Source organism: Athene noctua, chromosome 16 (assembly GCF_965140245.1).
Source record: "Athene noctua chromosome 16, bAthNoc1.hap1.1, whole genome shotgun sequence".
Lineage (NCBI taxonomy): Eukaryota > Metazoa > Chordata > Aves > Strigiformes > Strigidae > Athene > Athene noctua.
Window position 1 is genome coordinate 16,277,997 of NC_134052.1, and position 25,896 is coordinate 16,303,892.

The following is a 25,896-nucleotide window of genomic DNA, read 5'->3' on the forward strand; positions in this document are numbered from 1 at the left end:
CGCAGGCCCTGCTGGCTCCGCAGAGTGGGGGGGAAGCCCCTTCCACCACCCCGCCACAGCCCCTGCACCCGCACGGTTCAGGGATCGCCCGGTGCGGAGCATCCCGGGGCCCTACCGCTCTGCAGCGTCCGCAGGGCTTCGGCCGCGGGGCCTGGAGGGCTGCTGTGCCGGGGGAAGGGCCGCCCCCGCCGCAGGGCACGGCCGAGCCGGGGAGGGGGGGTGCGGGCCCGGCTCGGCTCCGCAGGCCGCAGTTGCCACCTGGCGGCGGGCTCCACGTACAGCCCCGCTGCGGGGCGACCGCCGGCGGCTCCTCGGCAGCCCCCGCGGAGGGGCCCGGCCTCGAGCGGCCGCCGCGCACGACCAGGCCTCCCTCCCGCCGGGGGCCGCGGGGGCTGCGGGAAGCCGACACGGGAGGGCCGCGCTGGGCTACGGGTCCCGCCGCCTCGTCTCACTTCGCCTCACCCCGCCTCACGGGGCGACCCGACCTGCCCGTACCGGGACGGGACCCGGGGGGGAGGGAGCGGGAACAAGGCCCGAGGCCCCCGCCGGGGCCTCCCCGCGTCGGTGAGACCGTCACGGCCGCGGACTACAGCTCCCAGAATCCCTTGCGGCGCGCGCCCCGCCCGCACCGCGCATGCGCGTCCCGCCCCTCGCGGTACGTCGCGGGCTGCGGGGTTTCCGCTTCCGGCGCGCCTCGCTCTGGTCCCTGCGGCTGGCGGCCGAGCCTTGTGCCTCCGCCATATTGTCTGTGTGCGGCCGGCGGGCGGGCGGCGAGCGGGCGGCCGCGGCAGGTACCGGCGAGCCCCGGCGGCTCTGACGGCCCTCCTGGGGCTGCGTGGTGGGGGTGGGCGGAGGGGGTGACGGGAGAGAGGCGCTACCGTGTCTCCTGCGCGCCGCTCACCCCCACCACCACCTCAGCTCCGCTGCGGGCACGGTGTGGGTTGGGGGGCCGGGGCCGCCCCTCAGGAGAGCTGGGCCGCGGCGGGGGGTCCGGCCTGGCGGCGCTGAGGGGGAACGGGAGGCGGCGGGGTGGGAACGGGCGGGCCCTGCGCGGTGGGGAGGGCAGGGCCCGCCGCCTCCTGTCCGCGGAGGGGGCCTCCGTGCCTCCGAGGGGGGAATGGGGCAGAGCGTTGCCGGGGGGCCGCCTCGGCTGCTCTCAGGCTGGCTTGGGATCAGCTGTGGGGCCGCCTGCTGCCCCCCCGGCCACGCAGGAAGGGCAGGGCCCCACGGAAGGGCAGCCTTTCCCTCCCCCCAGTTCTCCCGGTTCGCACGGTCGGGCAGTGTAGGTGTTATTTACTTAAAAGGCTCCGTCTTGTCTTTTCCTCGCCTTGCCCAAAAAAGCAGCGGGATGTAAGGTGTGTGGAGGGGCAAGGAGAGGCCTGTTTCTTCTTGCTGCCACCCCCAGCCGCACACGGGCTCTGTTCTGGGCTTTTCTGGGGGGAAGGGAAGGTGGTTTTCACAGATTTCCACACCAGACGTTCTCCTCTTCTGAGAGCAGTGGTGGTCAGTCTTGCCCCTGCTGTAATTTAGTTAATTGTGCCCTGGGGCAACAGGCTGTGTGGCTGTTGGTAAAACATGCTTTGTAAACGAAAGGGCAGATAAGATTATGAAACCCCATGCGTGTTGTTTGTCAGATTACTTTATTCTTTCTTACTAAAGGCTCTGGGTACAACCAATAAAGTTTGGATTCTGAACACAGTTATCGGTATATTTTCTGCTGACAGCAGTGGTTGATCTATGCAGAGACTCACGAGGGCATGTGCCTCACTTCTGCAAGCTAAATTTATGGATCCTGAGCCCGGGCTGAGCCCCGGTACCTGTGAGAGAGGTCTGCGATGGGGCAGGGGTTGTGCTGTTCAACCCTCCCACCGGACTGGGGGCTCGGAGAGCTGCTCTTGCACTGACTGTTGGTGCCAGGCTGTGAAACTGGGTGCTGTGCTGTGTGCTCACGAGGCTCGTGGAAGCTCTGTCCGCAGCGTGCTCCATACACGGCTCGGGAAGAGGAGCTTGCTCTGCGCCTGTGGGTGGGCACCCGCCCGAGGTGCCTGGGGGTAACATCGTCTTTTTAGAGGGAAGCCGTGGATTCAGCAACATTTCTGCTTGGGTACAGGTAGCAATTTAGTTTGCTCTTTGAACTCTCGTTTCAAAAACATAATAGTTGCTCAAAATATTCAGACTCAGAGTTGGTGTTCACGCCATATTGCCGGTCAGGCTGTGTGTTGGATGCAATGCCAGTGTGGATTCTGGGTATAGCACAGGTAGGTACAGATAAGCTGCTTGTTCTGTGCGTCGTTCATGTCGGCGTGATGTAGAAAAGGGCAAAACTTGTGCTAGGAGAGGGGAGACTGTGCTTGGAAAGACTTTAAGCAGGATTTGTGGAAAGTGTGAAGCTTGATCAGCTCATTAATTAGTCCTAAAACTCAGACTAGGGTAATGCTCCAGTTCTCACAGCGCAATGCCGTGCCTGGGTACGACATACCCGGGGTGGTACGGCCTCTGTGGAGACACGCGCTGTGGCTCTAACTGGAAATAGAAAACTGGGATGGGTTGGGGCTCCCACCAGCAGAACAGCGTCCGATCCTGTGTGCAGGGCAGTCTGCTCTCCGCCCTCAGGGGAGGATCCTCCCGTGTCTTGGGGCTAGAAATCCGGCTCTTGGGATACCTCCTAGCAGAGAAGGGTTTATTGTAAAGGTCCAGATCTTTGCCTGAGTATGAAGTATATAGATCTTTGGTGGTAGGCAGTGATCCTTCCCTTTCATCTTGGCAATGGAGAGAAATTTCCTTTTTTTTTTTTTGTTTTTCACTTTTCTCTGTACCTGGTAATGCGATTTCTATTATTTTTGCATTATTGGTGAAACCTCACTATCTTCTAGTTCCCAGTGTGGGCGGTAGCAGAGATTTCAGTGTACGCGTCCTGCAGCTCAGCCCAGTGAGCTTGCCCAGTCGGCTGCTGCCCACGAGGAGTTGACACGGGGTTGAGGAAGGTAACGTCAACCCTGCAGCGAGGAAGGCGACATCGTCTCGGCCTTGGATGCCACCAAGGAGGGGAAGCTTACGTAGCAGAGTAGCAGGGTAATGTGCTGTGGTGGGGATAAGGCACAGAGGATGGGAAAATGTGGTGAGAGTGAGGAGCTGGAGGAGAAAGCAGAGGCTTCCAAGTGGGAGACTTGGAACAGGTTCTTGGGGCGTGTGGGTTCGTGGATTGAGGAGATGGGGTTCTGTTGGGAATATGGCTTTTCGAAGGAGGGACAGTAAAATTGGCAGTAGGCTCTACGGAATGCAGAGGGAGTTGTATCATGGAACGTTTCATGACATTAAGCAGAGTTTAGTTTTGTGCAGGGGTAGTTAATGGTACCTATTTACTTGAAAAAAGCTGATTAAATGTGAGAATGAAGATGCAAACCTGTGGTGGGGATTACTGGGGAAAGACTTGGTAAAATACTGTTTCCTGAAGGTGAGACACAGAAAGACTTTGAGATTTGGGGCATTTTCAAGTAGTGCGGGTTAGGTACATGGATGTGAAAGGGGTTCCAAGTTAGAATCTTGGGAGTTTAGGGTGCGGAAAGGTGGTTATACATTTGTGGAGTTGTAGAGAAAGAAACTGTTGCTGCTGTGATGAAAGGGACAGAGATGTAACTTTTTGCATTTTTCTTAAATGGTGGGTGTCCTTATACCTTCCACTTGAATTCTTTTTCTGCGTTTTTCTCCTTAGAACTAATTTTCTCTTTTTGTCTTTCCTCTGGTCCTCTGAGGAATAAGGGAAAGGAAGACAGGAGAAGCAAATGGGTGACATTGTGGTGGTGTGATTAATTTCATGTCACATTTCTGAAGAGGCAAGGATTTATTTCTGGGTTACCAGACCTGTCACCTCCACTGTTCCTCCATTATTGAATTGCTTACATTAAGCTATCAGTTTTATAAATTATCTGGGTGAGGTTGATGCCATTTTGGATTTTATTTTGTTATAAGGGTCTTGAGAGAATAAACCCCACCGATTTTATGATCAGGAAGGATTGCTGCGACTCAGTCTCGCTACGAACATTATCTGGTTTTGATTGCAAGACAACTCTTGGATCATTTTTCTCGGCTTGGATATCTTCTTCCAGGGGTTTCCAAGAGCTGACTTTCCTGGTATTTACAGAACCTAATTGGAGAAAGGGAGTTCTCCTTTGGACCTAGAAAAACTGCTTTGAAGAGGAGACTGCAGCTTTCTGAACTGGCGTTAGCGCTGTTGCAGAAAGCGAGTGTTTTTACAAGCTGGTTTTTGGACTCCATTTGCCATCAAGGTGCCAAACCTATCTCGGTAGGAAAGGTTGATAAGAAGTGGGATTGTCAATGTCATAGGATCAGTGTTTCATGGATATCTTCTGTTGCTCGGGTGTCAGCAGTGGAGGAGCAGCGAAGTGAGCCTGACATGAGTCTTACCTGCTCCTTTGTTCAGGCTGCTCTGGACAGTTTTATTCAGACAAATGATTGTATTATCCATTTCATGCTGCTGCTTTGGAAGCTGAAGAGCAGAAGGGAGACCTTGGAGTTCTTTGTGGACTCAGGACAGTACCACCACAGACTCATATTTGGAAGGTTACAATATCAGTAATGTTAATTTTCCACAGTGTTTATTTCTGAGAGTTAGATGATGTCCTTCTCATGACTGATTTCTAATTTTTAAAGAATATTACATTTGCAGGGAGATGCTTTCCAAAGGAGGCCATCCAGCTGCTTAATCTAGTGGCTGGATTATATTATGGCAATTTACTTGAAGTGAATGGTGAATAAAATGTATATTAGATGGAAACGGAAAATATTTTGGGGCCAAGGTGGAATTTGGCTGCAGGTTGCCAGTTGGATAGATGTGTCTTCAAGTGTTAACAGCAGGTCTAGAAAAATGAAGTTAGTCTGTTTTTGCAGAGAAGTAGGCCTCTGCCCTTGTACCTTCTGGAACAACCAAAAGGTAAAGTAGCCTTTTTTAATCGAGCTAAGTGTAGAGAGAGTCCAGCATGTTCTGTGATGTTAACACCACAGAATTACGTGCCAGAACTTGCCTTCGCTGGGTGGGAGAGGTCTCGCCATGTTGTGTAGAAGTGCCCCTCAAGTCCTGCGTGTCCAGGGAGGTGAAATGGCGCCTCTCTGTGTTCTTGCCAAAGCCCTCAGCCAGGGCAGTTTCGCAGTGCGTCTTTTTAGTGTTCTGAAAACGGGTGAGCGTGGATGCGCACAACAAATTTCCAGTGTAGGAAAACAAGGGTTCCTGCAATGTTCCTTCTCTTAAAAGTTTTGTCACGGATTTCTCTGTTACCTGTGTGCAGTTAAATTCCAGCCTTGCCTTCTGCAGATTAAGCAGCGCTTTGTACTCCAGAAGGAAAAGGAGGGCTTTTTGCTCACTGAGCAAGTTGTGCAGCATCCAGATTCATTTCAACTGAGTTTACAAATTAAGAGCTACAGGTTTTGATATTTATAATGTATGGCATTCAGGCATACGTCCAACGTTATGAATCTTATCAAGCCTATAAATATATACTTGTCCTAAGCCATGACTTAATGCTGGGCAGTGGCTTTGCTGGGTGATTGCAAGCGTGAAGAAAGATGCTGTGGAGACAAACTTGTCCCTATATGTGGCTGACAGTGGTGTGGGTTGGTTTGGCATGGCAAGGGTGGGTTCAGCTTCCGTGTCCCTGCTGGGTTACCCTGAGTGATGGGTGCTGTGGTCACCAGGCTTCAGTTAATCTCCAAAGCACAGGTGTGAAATATTAAAATCCTAGTCAGAACATTGACATCACCTGCAGTGTCTGGGAGAGCTGGCTGTAGCTGTATAGACCCAGCACTCCCTGGGTGTCAGGGTACCCAGTGCAGAATAGATACGGATTTCTGAAGTTTAATAGCTGGGGATTTTCCACTTGAGTTTTGGAACCGTTGCAGTTAGGTTCATCTTGTGTTAATAATAATGAATTTTTAGAGAATTACGTTAGAACTTGTGATTTCTAGCAGGGGTTTGCAGCGGCAGGTCTCTTGCTGAGCCTTCTGGATGCCAGCTGAGCGGTGAAGATGGTTTGCAGTGCATGGCCTGCTCGATGGGAACAGCTGATCACAGGGATTTCCTGAAGAAATAGTTACGTGCAACGTATGCTGGTTTATCCTTTGGCTCTGATAACTGTTCCTGCCTCTAGGAATTGCATCAGATCAATTAAAACCAGATAACTTTTACAGATGGTGGGTACAGTTCAGCTGTCTGAGTTCTAGCTAAATCACTCGCCGTACGTGAACCGTAGGAGTCAAATCAGCAGAATGATTGGCTTGTCAGGACTCTGTGTGTACTAATTAATGAGGAAAACAACGATGTCACTAAGCAGTAATTAGGAAGGTAGAACTTTCCAGAGGATGCTGCCAGTTGACCTGATGTCAGCTGTGAAGAGCCTGTCATGGTGCTGAAACATTCCCCTTTGTGAGCCTTCAGGAAGAGTTACCTGGTGTTGCCAGGATCTCAGAAACGGTACTTTTGGTAATTAATTTCTTGGATAATACTGTCCAAAGCCCCAGTGGTAGGAGCTTTAGTTTTGTTAATGCTCTTAGAAGGAAAATAATGTCTTTCTGCTGAAGTCCTTTGCAAGTGCTCTTGCTTTGGCTTTGGGTCAGACCTAAAGAGGTGCACCTCCAAAAAAAACCCAGCGCCCTTTCTGCACTCCCCGCTTGGCCTGAATTGTCGGGGCCGGGGAGGAGATGCCAGCACAAGAGTGTTGTCACTGGTTTCTGTTTTGCTCTGTGTGTGTACTGAGAGGTTGGTTTGGCAGTGCCTGGTTCCGCTCGTAGCCATTTCTGTTTGATTGTGTCAGGAGTCTTCAGCGCGGCAGCGAGGATATCCGCGGTGATTTGTGGGAGGAAGGGAACGGTGGCAGGAGAAGCTGCAGGCGTGGGAAAGCAGCAGAGCCTGCACTTGGCTGCTGGGGCCTGGGGGTCTCCCCGGTGTCGCTGCCCAGCGCGGCTGCACGGCCTCATCCAAGCTGCGTCTTCAAGTTTTTGTGTTAGGAAAAGCTTTCCCTTTCCCTTTGTGTGCTGTGGGCTGGCTTAGCTCTGAAAATATGAGTGAGTCCGTGATTTTGGAGGGACAAAGGGGAAGAGTAGAAGTTGACTGTTCTGTATAAAATCTTAGGCGGGGTGAGGAGCGATCCTGTCACTGGCAGCTTCCTGCTGCTGGAGAAGATCCCGGCTCTTCTGCTCAGGTACACGTGCTGTTCCAACTCTGAAGTTTTGCAGAGCAGAGTTGTCCTACTAAGCTGAGCTGCTGGAGACCTGTAGTGGCTCTGTGTAAGCTCTGCTAAGATTTAGCTGTTATAGGTCTGAACAAAAACAAAGACTACGGGTGAGGGAACTTCTGCTAGGAGAGCCTGTGGGCACCAGTGGTGCTGCCAGGGCAGCCTGGGCTGCCTCAGACGTGGTGGACGCTGCTTTCTACATGGGTGAAGTGGGAAAGTTTTCCCCAGGACTGTGGAGGTTATCCTAAAATACGGAGTTACAGTAAAACTGTTTCGTGGTCGGTCCTGTGACTTCTGCATAGATGGTGATGCTCATTACCAGGGATGACATCTTCATTGGCAGGAACTGCCAGGAATTCAGGGCAGGAATCGGTGACGCCGATGAAGGAAGAACTGGTCTCGATTTTAGGACGTTGCTAGTGCAGAATTACTCCAAGATGTTTCTTGCAGTTTAAACCTGTCAATTGTTTTCCCTAGTGACTGGTTATGTCTTGTTTTGAATTAATCACAACTGTTCCTGTTTCTTCTTTAAGGGAATGTTGAGGTCGTTATGTATCGTGATTTGTTATTTCTCCAGAGCCAGACACAACCAGCTATTTGAAAGAAATCTGGATAATAATTTTGGTGGAAGAATGTAGTTAGAGCTGACTGTGCTGTGCCAAAAAATTACCAAGAGAAAAGTTTGATTTCAAACCAAGCTTTTTAAATTTTTTTTTCACTCAATTAGATTTTAAAATCAGCTTTTCTATTGATATTGTCCCTTTAGTAAGTAAATGATCTTTGGGAAAGGATGTAAGATGTCAATTTTGTTAATCCAGGCTTGTTTCTATTTCAGCTATAAAATCACAGAAAAATGTAGGTTGCAAGGGACTTCTGGAGGTCATCTGTTCCATATTCATATTGCTGTAGTTCCAGCATCATGAAAATACACAAATCACATTTATTTTGTGAGACAGAGCACATTTTTTATGAAGTTGGTTACTATTATTTCTTGTTTTAAAGGTAAGCTCTTGGTTTAAAGGTAAGGTTTATGATTCATGTTGACTGCCAGCAGGCTGTACCGTAGTATTTAAGCATGTCTTGATATTTTAATTTTAGTGGTATCTTTCCAAACCCTGAAGAGGCAAGTGCTCCTTCCCTGGGAGGCTTATGAGCGAGGGGTAAATGGGCTCTGTGAAGGGAATCATAATCAATTTTATCTGATAATTGTAATGCATTCTCTCACTAATAAAGCACATTATACACTCGTGATTTCAGAGGCTGGGTTTGAGCCATTCGCTGTGAAAGGTAATGTCTCACTTGCAGGTATGGATAAAAGAAAGGAATAACCTTTTGATTCCAGGCTACTTACTGTAATTCTGCTCTACTCAGCTGACAGAGAGCTTTGCTTTTTTCAGAATGAACTGGCTGCTGTGTGTCTTGACCTGTTCACAGTCTGTCACAGTCGCCGCTGGTAATGAGCTTACATGGGGAAAGTAGAAGTGAGAGGAAAGTCTCTAGACCTGTTTGGCCAATCTGTGCATCTCGCTTTCTCCTTGCAAGGAAGCTGAGGTTGTCTGGGACACTCTGTCTAGAGCTCATAAAGTGACAGCAATATTTTCTTGGCACTCTGCGTTTGGCTTGGTGCAGTTTGGGGCTTATCTTACCCCTTTGGGATTGCTCTCTGCTAACTGAGTTCAGGTGGGTCAGCGGTAATAACCGTGTTTATGTGGCGTTGAACATAGTTCACTGTTTGCTCTTGATGAACTTGGAACTACCCAGCAGTATACAGCTCACGTCGAGAGCGACTTGTGCTGTCAGCAGCAATCCACAGGCCGGCCGGTGTCCAGCCGTGCTCATATTTTTGGGTGCAGTATTTATACTCCAGACCTAACCCACAAAGGTCATCGCTCGGATAGCCCTTGCAGGTTCCTCGGGACACTCTTGGCTTCCAGCTCACTGGGAGTCTGTCTGTGTGCTGTGTCATACTGGTGCAACTTAGGTTTAAGGTTCTGAGTAACTGTGCTTGAGAGAAGTCCGAGCCAAAAACATTTCCATTTAAAAGGGAGGAAAAAAAAAAAAAAAAAGATTCCGATGTTGCAGTTATTCTTGACTGAAAGGTGAATTTTACTAGAGGCTGAGTAGGTGTGTTTCTCAAACTAATTTGCACAGGTTTCTTAGCTGTTTTGTTGCTACTTGTTGTACGTGGATACACCTGGAAGGACAGAGGGTGAAGGAAATTCCCGTTATTCGTTGGGTGTGTGCTGTGCGTACTGATAGTTCACAAGAAGTCAGGTCCTCCGTGGGGGCGGGGGTTGCCATTGGGATTAGAGTGTATTGTAAGGATGATAAAATCCCTTTTTAAAAAGGAGGGGGTTTGTAACAGTGGTTTAAATTAAAATGTTTTTAAAATCAAATTCCAAGTGAACACCAAAAAGCTCTCTACTGGTTTAGTGTACTTTAGGCACAGAAAGTCTGGCATGCCGTGCTGCTCAGACAATAATGTTAGGATAATTCAAACTTTTTTAAGAGCTGATCTCTTTTAATTAATAGACCTTGCTATTTAAAAATTCCTGTACGGTGGTAGCACAATTGTGTTTGACGGGGGCTCTGGGGCACTCCTGTGGTGTAGTGATCAGTAACACACGCAGTGCTGTGTTTGGCTGTGTTCTTGTGATTTTCTTTCCTACGCAGGATGAACAGGGTCCTGCAGGGTGCTCTCGCTAATTAGTTCATCTCGTACACAGCATCCTTACCAGTTTGCTAATTCGTAAATGGCGTTTTTATGGGCAGGCCTATGCAAGCACTGAAACTTTTGTGTGGTGCTGCCGTAGCTCCCACGTGAGCGCTGTTGGGTGATGTCTGCCTGAGGGCTGGCACCGCGAGTGCTGAAACAGAAGAGCTGTTTTCTGTCCTTGCCCAGGCAGGCGAGCCTTAGCACTGGACAGCGTGTGTCAGACGGTGACTGGAAGCTTTGTCTTCCTCTCTCTGTGACCTCCGATATGTTGCCCAAAAGCTCATGGTTACTAGTTACACACTTTTCTACCAGAGAAATCAAAATTTTCAGGGGTGCGTTGTGTTTGTGGAGATGCTCAGCACTATGCTGGATGCGGCAGCCTAATTAGATCTACTTTGACTCGATTACTTTTAGCAGTCTCTCCTGGTATAAATTATTCTATGATACCATCATTAATGCAGGAATTAATAAATGACATATTCTGTTTGGATTCTGCAGAAATAGAACTCATCCTTTATAACAGGCTCAGGACACTGCTCTTGTCTGAGCACAATCCCTGCTCATATCGTAGATTTTTCTGCCTTAAAACTGCCACTAAACTGACTTCTGCATGACCACACCTGTCCCCATTATTTGTCCCTATCTGTGTTGGTCCCTTCTGTCAACGAGCTTGGATCCACTGCAGAATTATCCCTCTCTAGGGGCAGTGAAAGCAAAATATATTCAAATTCCGTGGCAGTTTTGAGCAGAGAGATTGAGAAGCTTTCAGGCAAGGTAAGTTTGTGTAACTTTGCTTTAAAACCAAATTATCTGTGCAGACTCTCTCCTCTTCCTGTATAAAGAACAGTAGACAATAATATCTACCTTCGTAAATAGGAATTGTGTGCTGTTCTTAGATGCTGCAGTCGATGATTTCCTGAAAAAGCCCTTCTCTGAGCAGTCTGTTAGAGCATACAGCTCATGCTAGGCTAGAGCTATGTGACAAAAAATATCCACTGTGAAATCTGATCTATCTTTAGATAATGCAATTGATTTTTCTTTTTCATTATTTTTCTCTGTGCTGACACTGATGTTGCTAAGCTGGATGAGGTGGAAGCCGTCACGTGTTCTTTATTGATACTGAGTTGTGCTTAAAAATTAGATTTGCTAAGTCATCTTATATACAGGTTCAGCTAATTCCTACACAAGGAGTATTGGGCAGAGGAAATTAGCCAGTGCATCTGCCAGAACTACATGGAGTGAGGAGAAACGAAACCACAGTGATTAAGCTTTGAAACCGAATAAATTTCAGTGTCCTAAAAGTGTTCTAGTAAACTTGCATGCTCTGTTAATGCCTGGATACATTTTTGGAATATACATCTAATTTCTGAGTGTCTGAGTCATGCAACATAAATGGTCTGAGGTGTTAGATGATTGCTGCCTAATCTTCTGAAAGTGTATTTTGTTAGAGGAGTAATATTTTGTCCAGGAATAGATTTGTTTTATTTTTAGTAATATTTCATATTCTTCCCTTAGCTGAACACCTGGCTGAAGCTCCTTGTCCTTCCTTTACTGGGCCGAGGCCTCAGTCACACCTCTTGTGGACTTTGGAACGGTGCCGTGTCCCTTTTTTACTTTGGGGCTGGATTACTCCAACCTTTTCTACCTGGAGCTGCCTTCAGCACCCTCTGTGTGTCAGTAGGTCAAAAAACAACCCACACTGCCGTGGCCGGTACCACCTGAGGAGGCTTAGTCCTCCGAAAGAGACCTCGCATACGTTTCTGCCTCCCAGTGCCAAAGCAGCGGCTGGCTGAGCCGTGGGACGTGGTGGAGGGCATCAGACCTGTGTCCCCCAGGTCTCCTCCACCATCTCCATAGCCAGGGCCTCTTGCTGGGGTCCTTGCAGTAGGCTGCAGACCTCGAAGAAACGACAGGACGCTGCCCGTAGAGCAGGATTTCACTTCGAGAATTTTCTTCTGGTGTGACGTATCCTGATAGCCAAAGCTGACTGCTCTGAGCAGATTTCTAGGTCTTTTTGACTAATTTCTGATTAATGGGGCTATTACTTCCTCCTGCAGTTTGGCAGTTGCCCGTATTCTGTGAAGGGATAAGATCGGCATAGCAAATAAATCTTACTAATTTAGATTCCAGCACTGCCCACTGATTGAGCACCTTTTGGTAAACAGGGCTGTGGAGTCTCTGCCGTGTGCTACACACCAAACAATGCTCCCTCATGCTCCAATACAGCTTCCTTCCTTTCTCAAGTTATTTTGAAAGCTGGCAAAGAGATTTTTCTATTGAAATATTTAGAAGTGTGTCAGCTTTCACTCGTGGTGAAAGATTTAAGAGGTGCAAAGGCACTATTTTTACTTTAGGCAGGACAATACGTTGGTATGAAATTGTAGTAAGTTACTGTTGTCTTAAATATTCAGGAATTAGTCTTTGACCCATAGTAACTTTTGTTTGAGTTGCTTTGACTTCTCTCAATAGTGATAAAACTTAAAGATTTGTTAAAATCACTTCGCTTACCAAATCCTTCCAAGAATGCAAAGAAACATCTTTAGACATTGCAGCAGAATTTTTCTTTTGTGTTTGGGTAAAGCGTCGTAATCTACCACCACCGGAAAGATGTGACCAAACGGGTGCCCCATCCCAGCAGAACTCTTCTGGCTGCCTTGGTTTGTCGTGAAGTCTTTGAGCATCCTCAAGCCATTTAATCCCTGAGTGGTTCATAATGACTGGCCTCTCTGAGATCTTCCCAACATCCTTTCTAGTCTCGCTGCTAGTTGGGGATGTACTTTTCCTCATAGTAGTTTAATTAGCATGGTTGTAGCTTATCACTATAAATGTCCTACATCTTCTGGACAATACTATTGCCTGTGCTAGGAGGCAATAATTAATTAATTGCATCGTACAGGGTGGTGCTGCTTTTTTTCTGTAAGTGAGCCCAGAGGTGAGACGCAGTGGCTGCCCGCTCTCAGGCGGGCACTGGGTTGTATGTAGAAGGTGTCTGTTGTGAGGCGGTGGGGTGAGATGTCCGTGCAGGAGGGTGTGAACAGAGAGCAAAAGCCTTCTTCAGAATATGTGGAAATGGGAAAAATATTGTACTATGAAAATCCCCAGAGTGACATTGAGACTTCAGCAGTCTTACCTTTGGATAACATTTTGGTCCTGATGCTTTCGGGTGAATACATTCACATTTTTGTTTTATGAGGAAAGCAGCCTGGATGATTGTGTTGAAATGTCATTAAGCTGTTTTATACAAGCCTGTACAGTACTATATGGGTGGGAGGGTGCTTAAAACCAAGAAGATCCATGCTCTGACACAGCCTCTGGATTTCCCTGCTCTCCTCCAGCAACCCGCTGCTGAGGTGACCAGCCTTGCTGTGTACCTCGGTTAGCGCCTGCACGTTCCAGCGGACGGAAGGGCAGGGTGGTGGAGGGTCAGCTCATTGGCTTGCTTTCCACAGAATGAGTCAACGTAGCCACACAAACCCTTGTGCATGTCACGTGAAAGGCGCCAGTCCTTTTAAGAATTGCAAGTAAATCCTGAAGTTCTGATTTCCAATGACAATTGGCGTTTCTAGAAGTTGGGACTTGGGGAAGTGCTTGGTTCAGGTTGCACGGGTGACCTTGTTCATTAGTGCATCGTTTATTAGTGCGTTGCAAGTTGTGCAGCCTCGAGTGAACGAAGCATTTTGGTTACACGGGATGGCACAAGACTCCCTCTGGATGGCGGGAGAGTTTGCAGCCAGTGGCTGGTGCTTTCATTCTGGAGCTGAAAGGAGTCTGTCCGCAGATACAGAGCACTTTGCATTTCCTCCCTTTTGGAAAGTTATCTTTGCAACCGTAAGTTGGAAACTACATGCTGGAAGTGGCAAGGTGGTGGCGGGGGGGTGTGTGGTGTGTAACTTTTGCTAGCAGGGCCAAGTGATCCCATCCTGTCTGAGGGAGAGCAGACAAATTGTTTTCAAGCTCTGACAAATCATCCCAGGCCTGCAGCTGGACTCCAGCCTTTCCTCCTCAGCAGCTTTTGATGACTAACTTCAGTGTTTTTATAGTATCTTGAGATTTTAACTTCTGGTTTATTTTCTGTCTGCAGGTGGAAGAATCTGAGGCCTTTATCCTCTGTCCAGCTTTGCAGGTCGGGTAGCCTCTGATTTCAGACATCTCCTCATTTCCACCTGCCAACCTGTCTGATATGTCGGGACCCGTGCCGAGCAGGGCCAGAGTTTACACGGATGTGAACACACACAGACCCCGGGAGTACTGGGACTATGAGTCGCATGTTGTCGAGTGGGGGTAAGTCTGGGCAGGTTGTGGGTGTCCCAGGACCGGGGTCAGTCCCTGTAGGATCCTGCGTAGTGGTGCATGGGGCGTTCAGGCACCTGTGCTGCGTTAGGCTTTTTCATGCCTCTTGGCAGATGTCTGGTGTGCATGGCAAGTGTTAGGATCACAACTTTTCTTCAGAATAGCGTTTCTTGTCAAAATTCTAAATCCCTGGCAGCGCAGGCACATTTTTAGCAGTTTCCTTAAGAGTTTGGTTTGAAGATTTTTTTGCCAGGTAATCAGAAAACGTCCCCTTTCAGAGGGAAGAAAATCTTTTTCTGAAGCAATCTAAACGGTCCCGGGCGAGGGCTGAAAAGAAGCAAAAAGACATCTGAAGTTGCTTCTGACTTGCATGAGTGAAGAGACTCAGCAGACTTAAATAGGTACATGCTATTTTGTGATTTGTTGCTCAGCTCTCTGCGAGTGACTGGAAAAGACATGTCTGCTGCTTTTTGAAGAAAGGAGGTGTCTAAATTGAGCTCATGACTAAACTGTCCAAGAATCGGACAGCAGTGGTGCCAGCTTCATAGCTCCTGCGTTCCTGCTTTTGTATAGCAGGGCCAGGACTAAGTTCTGCCCTCAGCTTTGCGGCAGTTCCTGGTCTTTGAAATGTATACAGTCTTTGTGCATGAGTGGTGTTTCATGCCCAGTCTGCTTTTAAACAGGCTAGCACTTAAATTTTTGGTCTCACTGGCTTTGATTTTTAACAACATTATACAAGGAAAAAAAAAATGCAGCTTCCAAATATAGAGAAGGTGGAAGGGATAGCTTGAGTTTGCTGATGCTGAAATGCGTAGTTGGGTTTATGTTGCCTAGTGCACAAGAAATAGGTTTTGGATTGAATCTAACTTGAGTGAGCAGAAGCTCCCAGTTTCTCTCCTAATTCTTAATCATCACATCCAGGAGATGTAAGATGTTAATCCACCTTGTCTGGAAGGTGAGGCAGTGATTTAGTGTTAAGGAGTGATTTGTAAATTGTGATGGAAATGGCTGAGCTCTTTGGAACTCTAACTTTTTATCTCCACAGAAATCAAGATGACTACCAGCTAGTTCGAAAATTAGGCCGAGGCAAATACAGTGAAGTATTTGAAGCCATCAACATTACAAATAACGAAAAAGTAGTTGTTAAAATTCTCAAGGTGAGTTGGGGATTGGGCAAAAGATAAAAATCTGTCTTGAGGCGATCAGGAGGCCAGAAAGTGCTGCCTTTCATCTAAAACGTTTGATGTTTTAAAACTGCAATCCTTAAAGCCTGGCTTTGGAGTGTCATTCAGTGAAATGGGCCACCCTTCTGAGCCTCCTCATAGAAGCCCACTATTTGGTTATTAAGTCACATCTCTGCCTGTCAGGAATTAGAATCCATCTTAAAGAAATCCTGATGTGCAACACATTTTTACTTGGAGCCGAGCAACACTTCAGCAGCTGACTAGAAAATTCTCACCTTCTCTAACTACCAGTGTGCTGGCTGTCATGTGCATAGAGGCCTGTGAGCTAATGGGATCATTGTCCTTTAAAGCCACTGATTAGATTTAGGGACTGCTAACTTGAAAATTTTCATTTCTGCTCTGCATGTTCCATTACACATGTAATACCCTTCCGGCTTGAGAAAGGATCTCCTGGATGCTGGTTATTCCACAGCCTTGATCGATGAAATACCTTCAGTTAGTGGCCCTCAGATCGCTCGTGGGCGTCTTGCAGTTAGACATTTACCATGTGCCTGTTAAGACGTTTTGGTCTATCAGATCATATTCGGGCAGCTTTGGGGGGGAAAAATAAAAAAGCCACCTTCCTAACCCTTATTAACATGAAACTAGTATTTGTAGCTGTCGGGGTTGTATGGTTAGAAAGCAGACTGCAGACGTTTGAGCCATTACTGGAAGGATGCGTAGTCAGGTAACAAGATCTGGCTGTTTGAGCTTCACTTGCAAAGGCCTTGAGGTGTTTTGCTGACTTGCAGTCACCTGCCTGTGTCATCTGCATGTTGAGCCATTAGCCTCGATTTACTGCAGTGTTTTTTGTCTTACACTTTGGGTTTTTATTCTTCAGCCTGTTAAAAAGAAGAAAATCAAGCGTGAAATCAAGATCTTAGAGAACTTGCGAGGCGGTCCCAATATAATCACTCTTGCAGATATAGTAAAAGATCCTGTGGTGAGTATGGAAGGAACTTAAAGGCTCCACCGGGGTTACGGGTGAAGTTGCTGTGTTTGACTTGAGCTCTGATCTGGCTTTTTGTTTTCCCTCGCTCTTAAATCCTGCTTCTGAATTGCTTAATCAGATCAGCTCTTAATCTGATTAACTTCTCTTTGAGGGCCCTTCCCTCACAGGTCCCTTCAGCCCCTCACCCTGTAAGGACGAGCTACCACTGAGCTGAGACAAGTTAATTCATTCCACAAACAGCGCTGCCAGGCGCTGCAGGCTTGGGCTCTGCTTTCTCTGTCTGGGGGGAATCATAAGTCTTGTCTGAGGCAGAGGGGCTTCTAGCAGTTTGAGGAGTAAAAGCTGTTTAGCTCATTATCCTAAGAGAAAACATATTATCTCACCTTAACATGGCTGAACACTTTTCTCTCTGTTTTAGTCTCGGACACCCGCTTTGGTTTTTGAACATGTAAACAACACAGACTTTAAGGTATGGTGTGGGATGTGACCTTCTAATGTTTTCCATTTGAAAGCCATTTGTAATGTTTTTCTGGGGAAAGGCAAGTAGGTAGGGAGCAGGCAGGTCATATAGTCACTTCCTTCTGACATAGTAACTGTTTTTAAAGGTAAATATGCTTGGGACAGAAGTTTGGAATGAGTCCTTTAGTACCACTTTGCCACAGAAGTTGCAAGATGAGAGTCCAGATTCCAAGTGATGTTCTAACCTTGGGAGCAAATTAATCTGTTACCGTGTGGACCATCAGTACTTGTCTTTTTGAAACATTTTGCTTTTACGGGCAGTGCATAACTCTTTCTTGGAACCACTTTAAATGTGGACAGCTGTTTCTGTGGCTTTCCATACTTCTGAGAAAAGAGATGTAAATGTTTCTTTGTGCCCTTCCCGGCTGACCTGCCTCAGGAGAAGAGTGGCTGTGCAGTGCCATCTGGAACAGCTGCTTAATGTTGCAGAGCACCCTCGGTCTTTTTGAGACCCGGTCTGCAGGCTGGGTGCGAGCACGTCGTGCTGGTGGTGGGTGAGGGCAACACGAGGGGGTTAGTGACAGAACCACAACGTACAGTCTGAGCAGAGCTGGGAGTAAACTCTGTGCTTCCTGAGGGGAGAGGAATGTGCTGATGGGAGTGGGATCCGAGTACCTTGGGAAACTTCTGCTGTTCCTTCAGATGGGTTTGGAGACTCGTGGCAGCGGAGAACGGGCTGGGTTGTTCTGGATTGGCAGGGATGTGATATATTTCTTGAGTGTTGAACACTGATACGATGTGTTTCTGTCCCACAGCAATTATACCAGACATTAACAGATTATGATATTCGATTCTACATGTATGAGATTTTGAAGGTAAGTTGGTGGTTTGCTGTTTTGTTGGTTTATTTCTAGGATTTGTACTCAGCTAATCCTATAGAGATGGTTATCATGTCACTAATGGGGGGGAAGGGGAGAGGAAGCCTACGGAAGAATTGGGCAGAAAAATAGATGTCAAGTCAGTATCAATTGTTCAGCCTTGTTTCTGCAAAAAACTGCTAGTCTTTTTTTTTTTTTTTTTTTGAGACTAGCGGAGTCTTTGGACGGACTGAGATGAGTTAAGATCCTAAATCAGAAGTACATGTAGCCTCTGAAAACAGAAAATTCTAAGCTGTTGTTGGCTAGTTTTGTGCTGCAGTGTAATGTCAGTCAAATGTATTTGTGCATTCTTCTGAAACAAATATTTTCTCCTCGAGAGTCTGGAGAAGGGGAGCCTTGTTTGATCAATAGTGCCTAGTAACTGTGCTCTGAGGGACTCAGAAATTCCATTTTTGATGAGGAAGCACATGACGTCAAAATGCTTCTGTTGCTGGGACCTCCCTTTGAGAGGGCTCTCTAGAGGTGTTCTCTGGTCCACAAGTCTAGTCCAGGATATAACACCGGACAGTAAAGTTTTGCCACCTAGTTAGGCTTGGTTTATGTGGAGATACTTCTGAATACGATTGAACTTGAGAGGTTCTTGTGACTCAAGCATCTCTTTCTTTGTATCACCACAGGCTCTAGATTACTGCCATAGCATGGGAATCATGCACAGAGATGTCAAACCTCACAACGTCATGATTGACCACGAGCACAGAAAGGTAACGTGGGGTGGCTGGAGGGTGGGGAGAGGGTCCTGCTTTTCTCTTGGCAAGCTAGGATCCCTTCTGGGTGTTCCTGTGTAGTGGTACTAGCAGACATCTTCAGTGGGGACTGCGCTTGTCATGTGGAGAAATGTAAAATGAAATTCTATCCACTGCTTTTAAGGTTTTTACGGGTTACGTGTGACCCATAAACGAGCTTGGTAAGGAGAGGTATTTTATTTAGACTGGTTGGTGATACGGGTTTGGGGAGAATATCTAAACAGATACTCTGATCACCTTCAAATTAATTGAAAATAGAAGACTTCATTCCGAGCTTCAGACTAAGCTCACCTGTAGGGTGATTCAGCCACTGCAGAGCTGGAGCATCCGTTGAGCCTCTTCTTGTTTTGTTTTCTACCATTTCTAGCTTAGACTAATAGACTGGGGTTTGGCTGAATTCTATCACCCTGGCCAAGAGTACAATGTCAGAGTGGCTTCCAGATATTTCAAAGGACCCGAACTCCTTGTAGATTATCAGGTAAGAATTACCAGAATTTATCCTGACTTTTGTATGGAAAGTCTGTGCCACTTCAAGGTAGCAAATCAGAAATTCAGATATCTAGAGACCTGAAGCTAAAGACAGTCCATTCTAAAACGTATCATGGAAAGCAGTGACTATAAAGCCACTGATTTAAAGAAACTAATGAGTAGTCTCAGGACCTGAGGAAGAGCCACAGAACCATCATCGTGGATCTTGGAAGACAAATGTTGAGTATTTTTTTAGCAAGGCTGCGTTTGCAGTAAGGAACAGGAATGAAACAAAGCCCTTGTGGGAATAGCTAGTACTGCATGAACTTCTAAACTGAGCTATAAAAACATCCCCCGTATCTGATGGCAGTTTGCATTATGGAAATAGCAGCGTTACTGGTGACTTTCAGATCGTGCTGGTTCTGAATGAAAGTGCTTCCTCGCTGCCCGTGTACCCTGTGGAGGCCGCTCCTCGCGTTGCTCGTTGCGATGCTTCCCTTCTCAACACGCGTCTCAATGATTCCTAAAATTGAAGGCTGCGGTGAAAGCAGAAAAAAGGCAACTGGTCTTCAATGGCTTTATGGACAGGGATGGGAATAGGATACCTGCTAATTGCTGTATCCCAGTTTGAGTAACTGGAACACCGAGCTGAACGGGGATCTAGTGATGAAGATATTTCAGTCTGTTCCCAGCGTAACGTGGCCGCGTTTGTATCACTGGAGGGAGGGGGGACCCTGTTAGTATTGGGAGTCTGTTCTGCTTAATTCATTAGAAATTGAATTGTCCTTCTGGTTTTGTACAGATGTATGATTACAGTCTGGATATGTGGAGCTTGGGTTGCATGTTGGCTAGTATGATATTCCGAAAGGAGCCATTTTTCCATGGCCATGACAACTATGATCAGGTGAGAGCTGGTCATGTACAATCTCTGTTCTCTTAGCATCACAAAGGTTTCCTGCTTATACTTCTGTCGAGGGATCTGAAGAATTCAAGCATTCCTCTAACGGCTTCTTTGCTCAGTTTGAAGCCATGTTCTTTTCTCAAGTGTGCCAGATTATCTAACCAATTAAATAGAAATAGATTTATAGTGCTTTGTACTTACGAGTTCCTCAGTAGTTATCTGGAAAAAGTTCTAACAATAGTTATATTAAGGCTGGTGCATTCTGGTATGTAGATTGACTATTCCTGAGGTTACGTTATGTGGAAAGCCCCCACCACTCTCCACCCTCCCTCCCCTCTGCATAGAAACTGTGAATTTGGTACAGTTTTATATAGATTCTGAAATCTTTGATGTGTTGCCTTTAGGCCAACATTTTTATGCTTTTAATACATGCTCTGCGTCTGAACTAACGTGCAGACATTCAAGAACAGCGATTTTCTGTTCTCAGACCTTCATTCCAGAGCCCTCCGGGGTGATGCTTCACCCTTCACGTGCAAGTTACAGTTTCTGCTTTTTTAACCAGTTATTCTTGCCTTCCCCGCTTGCTGGTCTTGATTATTTCCTTGCCACAAAGGGGAGTTAGTGTTGTAAGGTCTCAAGTTCTAGTGCTGTTAAGGTATGCAGCTCCCTCCTGGCTGCCGTGGGTGACTCCGTTCCGCCTGCGAGCAGAGGCGTGTTCGTGCTGCCTGTGACTGTCTGTGGCCAGGGTAGGCAGAGCCGTGGGATCACCCTGTGGCTGCTGGTTCAGACCACTGAACCACGTTGAAGCTCCCGTGGGAATGTGCTGCTGTATCTTCATGCTGGCTTTGGCATTATCATACCCTCACAGCAGTGACTTATTTTTCTGTTTGTTCCCAGCTGGTGAGGATAGCCAAGGTGCTGGGAACAGAAGATCTCTATGACTACATTGACAAATACAACATTGAACTGGATCCACGTTTCAATGACATCTTGGGCAGGTGAGCCAAGGTCCAGAGGAGCTCATAAGCTCTTGGTTGACCCGGACAGCTACTGCTTTGTCAGCAGACCTTGAAGTAAACAAAAACTTCTGCTTATGAGAGAAGTCAGAGCCAAGATTCTTGAGAACTGTCACTTTTTGCCTTTGAGCCCTTTTACCAGGGCTTCCCGTGGTCCTGTATCTGCAAATGGACTTGGGGAAAGGTTTTGAATGTCATCTCGGCAATAAATGAACTTCTGGAGCATAAAGCATGAAGGGCAAATGCTCTTGCCAGTATTCTGAGGGGAAAAAAAAACAAAACAAAACGAACCAGAACGCTGTTTCTCAGAATTACAGTGCAGAAAATGCAGAAGATCGCATTTGTATATATTTTTCCCTCATAGAGTTATTTTGTGAGACGCATACCAAAGCTACAAGGAACTAATGTCGGGGACGTAAGAGCAGGAGCTGGGGTTTTAGGCCTGTAAATCCCTTCTGAACTTGCGTCCTCATGCTGGCGGGGCTGCGGTGGCTGTGCCGCCGCGTGGACACCCGGTGTACTGCGCTTCGTGCTCTGGTGCGGCCCAGCCCCGGGGGTGCCACACGGAGCAGCGGCCCCTCCCGGGGCCGGGCATCTGTCACAGTCCTTGCTCCTTTCAAAAAGTGAATTTGGGCCCTGACATCCTTTGCCTAGCCTGATTAGGGTATCTCTCTCTGCAGACACTCCCGTAAGCGATGGGAGCGCTTTGTTCACAGTGAGAACCAACATCTGGTGAGTCCAGAAGCTCTGGATTTCTTAGACAAGCTGTTGCGATATGATCACCAGTCACGACTCACAGCGAGAGAAGCCATGGAACACCCTTACTTCTGTAAGTATCAGCTGCTGTCCAAAGAGGAGTTACTGTGCCTCTGGGAAATCTCCGTTCCTGTAGGTTGTGCAGACGGGAGCTAAGAACGGCAACGTAATAAGCCTGGTCTTTGCAAATCACCACGCTGGAGCTGAGGCTGTGTGTCGCTGTGGTGGGTAAAGTAGGCCACTGCCACCTACACCAGCCGAGGAAACAAAATGCCCATGTCGGGCCCGTGAATCAGCAGCACTGTGTTAAAGAAGCGCTGGTGGTAAACCTGTGCTCGTTTCAGCAGGTGTCTGGGTACACAGATTCCTGTGGTTTTGATAAAACGAACTGCTTTGTGGAGAAACAAGCCCTTTTAACTCCTTTTGTTGCTAAATGTGTACCTTAGGTCTTGGTTTTGTAAGTAAAAATGTAACTTTCACGAGTAAATGTTTTCAAATGCTTGGATGTTTTTCCCAAGTCTTGATATTTAGGTTTTTGAAATAGCTGTAATAATGCAAAACATGAGTATTTGCTCAGTTCTTTTGTTCTCGCTGCTGAACGGCCCAGTGTAATTAACAAATTACAGATCTGTGTTATGCCTGTGGGAAATGTTCAAGTGAAACGTTCTGCGAGTATGAGCACTGGTAAAGCTGAAAGCTTGGAATCTGAGAGTTGGACAAAGAGCTAAATTAACCCCTGTCCATGTAGAGGTACAGGTTGTACTGAACTCAGCGTGAGGAAGGGCAAAATCTGAAATTCCCTTGTCTGGGGCGGCAGGAAGGGGCTGTCTCTGTTCAGTAGCGTTCTCTACAGCTGGAAACAAAGAGTTAGTGAGTTGTGGACACTGTAGAGAAGACAACAAGCTGCAGTGACACTCACTACAACTCTCAGGCAGCTGTGGGATGTGTGTAGACATGGCCTGTGATTGTAATTAGTGATAATCTTTGTGTTTGCTACACCCATTTTCTGGGTTTGGCTTTATGCAATTACGCAGTTGCTTAGCATAGAAAGGAGATCAACTTCACCTTCATTTCCTTCAGCTTTTCCTGCCAAGCAGTTGTGCTGAGCTCCAAAACGCATCATTTAGGCGACTTTTCGCTGATACACATTAACGTGGCGCCTCCTTGGGTGCTTCCCACTGGAATGGGTGAAAACTCCTGTGTTTCTTTAGATGATGGTTGATGTTCCTTGACGCAGGCGCCTTGTCGGGCCTGGCTGAGCGCAGAGGTCGCGGGCAGCCGCTGTGCTTCAGCTGCTGCGCAGCACCACGGCGCCTAAGGGTAGTGTGTGCTCTTCCTAGATCCCATCGTGAAAGATCAGGCTCGGATGGGCTCGTCCAACATGCCGGGTGGCAGCACTCCTGTCAGCAGTGCGAGTATGATGTCAGGTCAGTTCTGCTGTCGGTTATTCTCCGTGCGTGGCGTTGTAAAGCATTTATTTATACGTGATGTGAGGATCCAGGAGGGTGAGTTCTGCAGGTGGGGCATTAAGTCATCTCCTGGGATGAGGGCTGCGAAGAAGTGGGTGGGAGAGCACGATAAATAAGACCTCGCTGCAGCCTGACCTGCTTTTCTGGTCTCGTTTTAAAAAGTGCTTTTGTAGTTGGATTTTTTTGGCAGCGGTCTGAAGGACAGCGATCCTGCCGTACGTCTGCCTGTCAGCGACGCCTGGACGTGTACAAATCTGCTCTGTTTTCAGAGAACAGGGACAGAGCTTTCATCTCGGCTTGTTTTGGCAGCTCTGAAAACACAATAAAGCGGCAGCAAACTGACCTGCAAAGTTACCACTATATTTAAGCACCTGAAGCTGTCCCGGGTAGCGATGCGCTGGGTTTCGCTCTAACTCCTGCTTACCTCTTTTCCAGGGATTTCTTCAGTGCCAACACCTTCCCCCCTTGGACCTCTAGCCGGCTCACCCGTCATTTCTGCCACCACCACCCTGGGGATGCCCGTTCCAGCTGCTGCCGGCGCCCAGCAGTAGTGATGGGCTCTGTCTCCTGCTGCCTGAGCTGAGTCAGGTGGGGAAGAGGTTTCCCCCTCCACCTCTCCTCAGGACGCAGCTCGTGCCTGGCAGGGGAAGGGAGGGGATGAACGCTTTGGAGGCACCGTGTCTGAACTGTTGCTTGTGGATTTATAGTAGTTCAGTCATTATATACAAAAATTATTATAGGCTGATTTTTCTTTTTTTACTTGAACTTTTCGTAACTCAGGGGATTCCCTGAAAATACCTACAGATGGAATATTTCTCGGACAGTTTCCCCCCACCCCCCCTGCCCACCCCCCTTAAAAAAAGTACTCTTCATTTAAGAACAAAGATGAATCAACAGCATTTCCAAGCTATTGCATCCTGCTGGAAATCTCTTCTCTTCATGCTCCCACCATTACTCCTCTGCGAGCCTACACCTTGGGGGATTGTGCTGTTCTCCAGAGACTACCAAACCAAGTCTTCGTGAGGCAGGGGAGGGGGATTCCTAAAGTACCACTCACTTTAACCCCGTGTCCTGCGTATGACTCAGCCGGGGTACGCTGAGGAGACAATTCCAGTATGGAGAGATGGTATAAGCTTAAAAGGAGTAAGTGCAGATAAGGTCTGACACCCTAATTGGATTGAATCATGTCTCCTTAGGAGCCAACCAGAATGCCAACTCACCCCTTTGCATGTAATTTTAGTCTTAAAAGATGAAGTTACTGATCGGATTGGAGTCCTTGCCACCTCCTGAGAAAGGTGCTCTTGTAGAGTAAGCCCTACTCTAATGAGCCCCTTTCTCCTGGAGGCTTCTTCCTGCCATTGCTTGGCTTGGATCTCTGGAATTAGTTTGTTATTGGGTATATTGTTTTTTAAATTGTTTATATAGGTTTCAAGCTGGTGGCTACTTAAAGCTGGAAAAATCAGACTGCGCCAAGTCCGATAACACATCTTCACCCACCATCCCCTCCCTCACGTGCCATGTGGTGAGAATACCAGTTACCTCACAGTCTTGTAAATATGCACTGAGAGGAAGGAGCGAGCAGACGTTAACTTAAACTGAAATGGTAGATCAGTAATTGTGGACAAATATTATCATTGACAACAGAAAAGCACCCTTGTTACAGCCCTGCTACCCCTTGCTGTGTATATATACTTTGTCCTTCATATGTGAAAGATCCAGTGTTGGAATTCTTTGGTGTAAATAAACATTTGGTTTTATTTATCGAGGTTAGATTTAAGTTCCCTGTGTAGAGGCCTCCCTGGGGTGGTGGTATGCTTTGACACCAGGGGGGCCGACAGCCCTGCACGTCCCGGGGAGGCCCCGTGCCCCCGCACACACCCCTTGCACTCTGAGCAGTGCAGAGAACACAAACATACCTCCTGGGAGAAGGATTTTTTTTTTTTTGCCATAAAACCAAAAAACCTGCCTCTTCTCTCTCAGCCTGATGGACGAGGAGTAGAAATTCTTAGGTTCTTGTGTGTGTTGCTATTTCAGTGACTGGTTTAGAGTCTTGTGACGCTGTAAGCACAAGGGCACCCGTCCCTCTCGGTGAGCTCCCATCCTAAAGCCACGGCAGCTGTTGCTTCTCCTGGGCACCGACTGCTCTTCCCTTGGCTTTCAGTTCCTGCTCCTCTGAGCACCAGCCCTCATTTGTTCTTTTGGGGGGTGAGGGACACGTGCTGCTGTGCTACTTCAGTTGATTTTGCAGGGTCGGGTGGAGCATCTGGGTTAAACCAGCTGAGGAGAAACGGGAGAATGTGAAACACGGCCCCTTTTCTGTGAGGGTCTCTGCTGGGGGAGACGAGGTTTTTGATGACACGCACCGGGGTGGTTTTCTCCTCTGTGATTTCAGCAAGTGGAAAACCATTGCGCTTCATCTTTTGTATCCAAGAATGATGTGAAAGTTGGATCGTGTTGACTGTTAAGTTTGACGTGCTGTAACGTAAAAGCACCCAGTATAACAAAAGTACAGCTTGTGGTTGTTTGCACCGAGCTGGGAGCTACACAGGATGTTTTAACCCCGTTGTTATTTCGAGTGAGGGAGGTTTTGCAAACCCGAGGGCTTGCTGCTCCCTCCGAGCTTAAAGACGTGGATGAGCTGTACACGCGGGGACCACGGTCCCGAGGCCCGTGCGCGGGGCAGCACCAAGCCCTGCCCACGGAGGGACGTTTCTGGACGCG

The 25,896-nt window shown here is 47.6% G+C and overlaps 1 protein-coding gene across 1 annotated transcript; it reads left to right on the forward strand.

Annotated features, from left to right (window-relative positions):
• The first annotated feature begins 690 nt into the window (after positions 1-690).
• Positions 691-24,940, forward strand: CSNK2A1 (casein kinase 2 alpha 1). Its single transcript, XM_074920312.1, has 13 exons — positions 691-791; positions 14,042-14,241; positions 15,296-15,407; positions 16,315-16,416; positions 16,844-16,894; positions 17,700-17,759; positions 18,440-18,523; positions 18,933-19,043; positions 19,836-19,937; positions 20,832-20,932; positions 21,631-21,779; positions 23,047-23,133; positions 23,611-24,940. The coding sequence occupies exons 2-13, from the start codon at positions 14,141-14,143 to the stop codon at positions 23,724-23,726; spliced, it is 1,176 nt and encodes a 391-aa protein (XP_074776413.1). The 5' UTR covers positions 691-791; positions 14,042-14,140; the 3' UTR covers positions 23,727-24,940.
• The last annotated feature ends 956 nt before the right edge of the window (positions 24,941-25,896 follow it).